Source organism: Ochotona princeps, chromosome 4, assembly GCF_030435755.1.
Source record: "Ochotona princeps isolate mOchPri1 chromosome 4, mOchPri1.hap1, whole genome shotgun sequence".
NCBI lineage: Eukaryota > Metazoa > Chordata > Mammalia > Lagomorpha > Ochotonidae > Ochotona > Ochotona princeps.
This window is the reverse complement of record NC_080835.1, coordinates 4,349,935-4,357,225: the sequence shown is the minus strand read 5'-3', so window position 1 is coordinate 4,357,225 and position 7,291 is coordinate 4,349,935. Positions and strand designations below refer to the sequence as shown.

The 7,291-nt window shown below is 60.5% G+C and overlaps 1 protein-coding gene across 1 annotated transcript; it reads left to right on the top strand.

Moving 5' to 3' along the window:
* The first annotated feature begins 1,941 nt into the window (after positions 1-1,941).
* On the top strand, positions 1,942-7,018 carry NPAS4 (neuronal PAS domain protein 4). Its single transcript, XM_004596642.4, has 8 exons — positions 1,942-2,211; positions 2,815-2,966; positions 3,107-3,209; positions 3,299-3,566; positions 3,703-3,812; positions 4,093-4,228; positions 4,353-5,788; positions 6,360-7,018. The coding sequence occupies exons 1-8, from the start codon at positions 2,037-2,039 to the stop codon at positions 6,386-6,388; spliced, it is 2,409 nt and encodes an 802-aa protein (XP_004596699.2). The 5' UTR covers positions 1,942-2,036; the 3' UTR covers positions 6,389-7,018.
* Positions 7,019-7,291: the final 273 nt, after the last annotated feature.

Here is a 7,291-nt window from a genome sequence, read left to right as displayed (position 1 = left end):
GAAGAAACGGACGGTCAGGGGGTGCTCTGAGATCTGTGTGGCCTCCACGCCCCGCTCTGCTGTCGCCTTGGGCAGGCAGAGTCCAGCCAACAAGACTTCCAGGGTGGTTGGTTCAGGACCACGGACAGCGACCAGTGCCTGGGAGAGCTGCTCCCTGCTCTCGCCAAGGTGGAGGGCATCTGTGGGGGACACAGACAGTAGTCTTGCCCTGAGTTTTCCTCCAAGATCAGATAAAGGTGAAGGATGCAACAGAGGCGCCCAGCCTGTTGGGGTTATTGGGGATGGGAAGAGTGGCAGACACACACGGACCACCAATGGTCCCAACCTCTGCCAAACAGCCAAGCACCCCTCTTCCCAGGCCCTCTGTTTCTCAGGAGCTGCCCCCTCTCCTGTCTCTGCCACCCTCTCCCATGGGGGGGAGGAGACCTCCACCTCAAACTTGTCTTGTTGGTGTCAAAGTCCACTCTTACCTTGCCTGTGTAGCTCCCACACCCCTGCCTTGTCAGTGGCCTGATTCCCAGTCCCTCCGAGGAGTTCACGCACACCCCTACCCCATCAAAGGAGATTTTGGATCAAAACACTCCCTAGCCCTCTGCCTCTGGCATTCTCCCCCCCCCATCCCTTCCCCAACTCCCGCGCACCACCCCCGACCCTCCCCTGAAAGCAGTCATCTGTGTTGAAAGAGAAAAAAGCTACCGGCCACGGAGACCAAGCCTGACCGCCAGAGGCTCGGTGGGGAGGGGCCGGAGAGGAGTGGGGGGTAGTTAGGGGGTGCACCCCCTGGGCGAGACCACCAGGCACCGAGGGAAACAATGGGATTTGGGGTGAGTTGAGGGTGGAGAGACAGCCTGGAGTCTGTAGAGGGTCCCCAGGCAGGGCCGGGGGCAGGGCTCCCGGAGGCTGCGCCCCGCACCCTGCTGCTCTGCCGTGTCCCCACGTGCGCCGGCCCCGCACCCCGGCTGCTCAGCCGCGTCCCCACGTGCGCCGCGAGCTCCCGGGAGGCCCCGCAGGCCGCGCCGAGGATTCCTGTCCTAATATGGAGTTGGGATTCCCCCGGCCCCGCCCCCGCCCCCGGCCCGCGTCCAGGCGCTGGGGCTGCCCAGCGGGCGCGCGCTCCGGGGGCGGCAGCGGCGGGGAGGGGGGCTGGTGTCCAGTCCTCAGGGGACCCCGGGCTCTGCCTCAGTTTCCTCCCCCGCTCCCGCCCCCCACCCCCGACAAGTCGAGGCAAAGGACCGGTTGCAGACTGCAGCGCACGGGGTTGGGGCAGGGGGGTTGTCCACCCTCTTCCCACTTTGGGGGGAAAAGGGACCAGGACCAAACCCTGCTGCTCCCCGTCCCACGAGACCCCATTTCCGCCCCATTTTAGGACCTGGATCCTCGTGGAACCCCTGATCAATCGCCAAGGCCGGAATTGGGAGGACACAGGGATTGCTCTTTGGAAATGACCCCGGGAAACCCTGATGGAGCTTCCTCCAGTAGGGGGGACTCCCAAAGCCCAAGGGAAGCCCCCCATCCTCACTGGGAAACTGCAACCTTTGGTAAACAGTGTGTGGGAGGGTGTGAACGACCCTGCAGCCCCCCGCCCCACCCCCATCTCCTCCAAAACCTCCGGGTGGGACTGCAAGAAGACCCCGGCCCTTCCTCGCGGCGGGGGTCCCCACGCGCCCTTGCAGGCTTGGGGAGCGCAGCGCGCCTCCTCGCTCCGCTGCTCCCCCCTTCTGCTCTCTCCCCCTCCCGTTCCACGTCACGGGATGACGTCGGGAGCCGGGGAGGGAGCAGGAGCCCCCCCGCCGGCGGCTCCCGCTGCAGCTCGCTCAGCCCAGCCTATCGCCTTCACGCTCCCCCCACTCCGACACGAGCCCCCCACGCCCGGCAGGAGCTATATAAGGCGGAGTGAAGCAGACGAGGGGGCAGCGCAGCCGAGCGGAGCCCAGGAGAGAGGCTGAGCCAGAGCCGGGCGAGCAGGAGGAAGCAGCCGAGCGTCCGGTCGGGCGGCAGGTGTCGGGGCGCCGAGCTGGGGCTCCGCAGCCGGCATCATGTACCGCTCCACCAAGGGCGCCTCCAAGGCGCGCCGCGACCAGATCAACGCGGAGATCCGAAGCCTCAAGGAGCTGCTGCCGCTGGCCGAAGCGGACAAGGTGCGGCTGTCCTACCTGCACATCATGAGCCTCGCCTGCATCTACACCCGCAAGGGCGTCTTCTTCGCTGGAGGTGAGCAAGCTCAAGCCGGGGCGACCGGAGACAGGGAGCCGGAGGGGATGCTCTGCGATCCAGGGCAGCGCACTGGCAAACTGAGCAGCAGAGAGGGGGACCCGGGATTCCCTGCTTCTCTGAGCGCTGTCCAGACCTCACTCTGCTTTTAGATGAGCCAAAAGGGTGTCCCCAGCTCCGGGTTTTTAAGAGAGGATAAGAACCAGGAGAGAAGAACCAGGAGGGACGCGCTCCGGGAGCACAGGAGGGGAAGCTTGGGAAGTTGCGGGGATGGCGCGGCTCAAGCCCGGGGAAGGACAGGCTGCTGTCCGCGGTGCCCAAGGGCTTCCCTGGCGTCTGTGGAGCACTGTCCGCGGTGCTGACGGGGCGAGCTGGCTTGACAGGCGCTGTCCGCGGTGCTGGACACAGAGCTGTCTGTGGGGCGCTGTCCGCGGTTCTGAAACCCAAGGCTCCTGGGACAAGTTGGAAGAAGGGTTTGCTAGCTTAGGGAGCTCCGACAACAGGTTCCCTGGCCCCAAGCCGCAGGGCAGTGGGTCAACAGGTGTTTGCAGAGGCAGGCTCGCGGGGATTTCCTCTGACTCACCACGTCTCCTCTCTCTACAGGCACAGCTCTGGAGGGCCCCACAGGGCTCCTCTCAGCCCAAGAGCTTGAAGACATCGTGGCAGCACTACCTGGGTTTCTGCTTGTGTTCACAGCCGAGGGGAAGTTGCTGTACCTGTCTGAGAGTGTGAGCGAGCACCTTGGCCATTCCATGGTGAGAGCTGAGGACCCACTCAAGCGCAGACTGGGGGAGGGGGCACAGTGAGCTTTTGTTTCCTGAGAAACTGAGAGTTACTGGTAGAGACTGCCTTTGCTACCCCCACTGATGGCCATTTCTTCTTTCCCTTCCTCCAGGTGGATTTGGTTGCCCAAGGAGATAGTATCTACGACATCATTGATCCAGCTGATCACCTCACCGTGCGCCAGCAGCTTGCCATGCCCTCTGCCCTCAACACTGGTGAGGGCTCTCTCCCTTCCTCAGTGCATTCTCTGCTCTGCTCTTCCATATCCACCGCCCTCTTAAAAGTTCTCTTTATTCACACACAGATCGCCTCTTTCGCTGCCGCTTCAACACCTCCAAGTCCCTTAGGCGCCAGAGTGCAGGCAACAAGCTGGTGCTTATTCGAGGCCGATTCCATGCTCACCCACCTGGAGCCTACTGGGCAGGAAACCCTGTGTTCACAGCTTTCTGTGCCCCATTGGAACCAAGACCTCGTCCTGGCCCTGGCCCTGGCCCTGGCCCTGCCTCTCTCTTCCTGGCCATGTTCCAGAGCCGTCATGCCAAGGATCTCGCCATACTGGACATTTCTGAGAGGTAGGTCTGGGATGTCCAGAGTCCAGGAGGAAGGTGGATTGGAGTCAGGGACAGGGAGGATGGGCTGAGATGGACAAGGGATCCGGGAGGGAGCAGAGCCAACAGAAAGATGACCTCACCTTTTTTATTTCTCCAGCGTCCTCATCTACCTGGGCTTTGAACACACAGAACTGCTGTGTAAATCGTGGTATGGACTGCTGCACCCTGAAGACCTGACCCATGCTTCTGCTCAACACTACCGCCTGTGTGAGTGTCCAGAGAGGGAGTGTTGGAAAAACTGGGGGGATACTAGAGGCTGACTGTTGTCAGATGTCCCAGGGTGAATGTCAGAATGAGGAGTGTAGGTAGAGCAGCATCAGAATGTGGGGGTGTCTCTGAGTGGTGAGGTGAAGGGAGGGGAGATCGGGGGAGTCAGAAACCAGAATGTCATGGCCATCTCAGGCCAGTGGGGAGGTGAGCAGGGCGGGAAATTTGGATGCTGCTGTCTGATGGGGATCCTAACCGGGTGCCTCTTCTTTCTCCCCAGTGACTGAGAGTAGAGATATCCAGGCGGAGATGGTGGTGAGGCTGCAGGCTAAATCCGGAGGCTGGGCGTGGATTTACTGCCTGTTGTACTCCGAAGGTCCTGAGGGCCCCATTACTGCCAATAACTACCCGATCAGGTGAGCCGCCAGGCAGGGGCCTTGGGGGGATCAACTGAGATCGGCATGGAGGAAACACGAATCGGGCAACTACTCCAAGAACGGACACCAGACCCTTACCGGCTGCCTCTTCCCTTCTCTCCAGTGACCCAGAAGCCTGGAGCCTCCGCCAGCAGCTGAGCTCCGAAGACACCCTGGCATCCTACGTCCTGAGTGCCCCGGCCATGCCAACCTCGTTCCCTGAGAACATCCTCTCTCACGAGCAATGCTCCAACCCAAACCCACTCTTTGCTACAGCCTTGGGGGCTCCCAGAAGCACCAGCTTCCCCAGTGCTGCTGAACTGGGCGTCGTCTCTGGCTCAGAAGAGCTTCCTCAGCCCCCCAAAGAGGTGGACTTCCGATACCTGACCTTCCCAACTGGGCCTGCACCTTCTCTCCAGGCAGACCTGAGCAAGGATCTTGTGTGCACGCCACCGTATACCCCCCACCAGCCAGGAGGCTGCACCTTCCTGTTCAGCCTTCACGAGCCTTTCCAGACTCACCTGCCCACCCCATCCAGCTCTCTCCAAGAGCAGCTGACTCCGAGCACCGTGACCTTCTCCGAACAGTTGACACCCAGCAGCGCCACCTTCCCAGATCCACTCACCAGCCCACTGCAAGGCCAGTTGACCGAAGCGCCAGGCAGAAGCTATGAAGAGCAGCTGACTCCTTGCACCTCCACTTTCCCCGACCCGCTGCTGCCCAGCACTGCCACTTTCCCAGAGCCCCTGGGCAGCCCTGGCCATGAACAGCTGACTCCCCCCAGCACAGCATTTCAAGCACAGCTGAGCAGCCCCAGTCAAACATTCCCAGAACAGCTGAGCCCCAGTGCTACCAAGACCTACTTTACCCAGGAGGGATGCAGTTTTCTCTATGAGAAGTTGCCACCAAGTCCTAGCAGCCCTGGTAATGGGGACTGCACACTTCTGGCCCTTGCCCAGCTCCGGGGGCCCCTCTCCGTGGATGTGCCCCTGGTGCCCGAAGGCCTGCTCACCCCTGAGGCCTCCCCGGTCAAGCAGAGTTTCTTCCACTATTCTGAGAAGCAGCAGAATGGGATTGACCGTCTCATCCAGCAGATTAGCCAGTTGGCTCAGGGCATGGACAGGCCCTTCTCAGCTGAGGCTGGCACCGGTGGGCTGGAGCCCCTGGGAGGCCTGGAGCCCCTGGACTCCAATCTGTCCCTGCCGGGGGCTGGTCCCCCAGTGCTCAGCCTGGACCTGAAACCCTGGAAGTGCCAGGAGCTGGACTTTCTGGTTGACCCTGAGAACATATTCCTGGATGAGACGCCCGTGGAAGACATCTTCATGGATCTCTCCACCCCAGACCCCAATGGGGAATGGAGCTCGGGGGATCCTGAGGCAGAGGGCCCAGGAGGGGCCCCATCGCCTCACAACAACCTGTCCCCAGAAGACCACAGCTTCCTGGAGGACCTGGCCACATACGAAACCGCCTTTGAGACAGGTGTCTCAGCATTCCCCTACGATGGGTTTACTGATGAGTTGCATCAACTCCAGAGCCAAGTTCAAGACAGCTTCCATGAAGGTGAGTCCAACTAGCATCCCAAACACGTGCCTCTATCCCACCCAAGGAGATGCTAGTGGGAAATGAGGCGAATAGGGCCCCCTCCCTGGACCTCGGTTATAGGAAGGTGGATGGCACTCATAACAGGATAGGGGGAAAAAATGAAGAACTCAACAAGGACAGTTTTGGACAAGTGGACCTGGCAAACAGAGTTTGGGGGTGTGAGATCAAAAGCCAGGGACCTGTGCTTCTAAACTCCTTGGGACCTCAGTCAGTCCTCTGCACTCCTCCAGCCACACAGATGGATGGGATAATTAGAGCCTCATCTCAGTGTTTTTGTCCTAAAGAGATTGTACATAGCACTGGCTCTGGTGCTGTGGCTCCTGTAAATCTATCCTAGCCACAACCAGAGCCAAGGTTCAACTCCACCTGTCCAAATTGACCCCTTATCCACTGAGCCTCCAGGGAGGTGGGTCATTTGGTCATTGAGCCTGTGTCATGTGCTACTGTTGTGCCACCCCTTCAGCCCCAGGGCCTGCATCCCTAATAGATCCAACTGACCATTCGTTTCTCTGTCTCTCTCTTTCTGCAGATGGAAGTGGAGGGGAACCAACGTTTTGAATAAGTCTGTGACTTAACGTCGTCAAGTATGGCATATTGTCATCAAGACGTGGAGCCGCTCTCCACCCCCCCGGGACTGTTGGGGGGATTCTGGGGGCCAGAGGGGGGATGTGTCTGATTCCCCAGGCCTTACAGGATTTTGGGGGGGGAGGTGGGAGGGCAAGGGAGGGAGCTTCTTTTTAAAACCAAGAGACTTCGAGCGATCCCAGTTTCCATTTCAATCTGTATTCACTCGTAGTGAGTCCCCTTGAATGGGATTTCAAGCGGAGAATGGGGGAGTATCACTCCCCCTCCGCACTGCCCCATGGGCTTGGGCCAGTTCTCCAATTCTAGGGGGCCGAGCCCACCACCCCGGATCTCGGTGGGGGAAAGGCAGGGCCCACCTGAGCGAGCCTGTGCCCCGAGGGGCTCTTGACACTCACGTAGAATTCTCTACACACCAGTAACGGGATTTCAATTCCGACGGACTCTGCCGCCCTGGCGGCCTTCCTGTGACTTTTGCGCCCCGTGCCTGGAGTGGGGGGCGCGAAGAGACGCTACGTTCCTTTCCGATGGAGGAAGGCAGACCTGCCGCCACACGTGTGTTTGCACGAGTGCGTGTACCTGGTGCGGGACTCACCCAGCTGCCAGGTCGCCTGGGTCCTGTCTCAGGCGGCCACGTGTACCTGGTGCGGGACTCACCCGGCTGCCGGGTCGCCTGGGTCCTGTCTCTGGCGGCCAGCTCGTGGTGCTGCGGTGACTTTGTAACCAACTTTATAATAAAGTCCAGTTTGCCTTTTTTGGTACCCTGCTGTCGTGCCCTGCTGGGAAAAGGGGAAGGTGGAGAAACTGAGAAGGTTGGGAGGTCCAGCCAAGATCCCAGGCATCAAGGCAGAAGGCTGGGCTTGCTTCGGGCCCTGACAT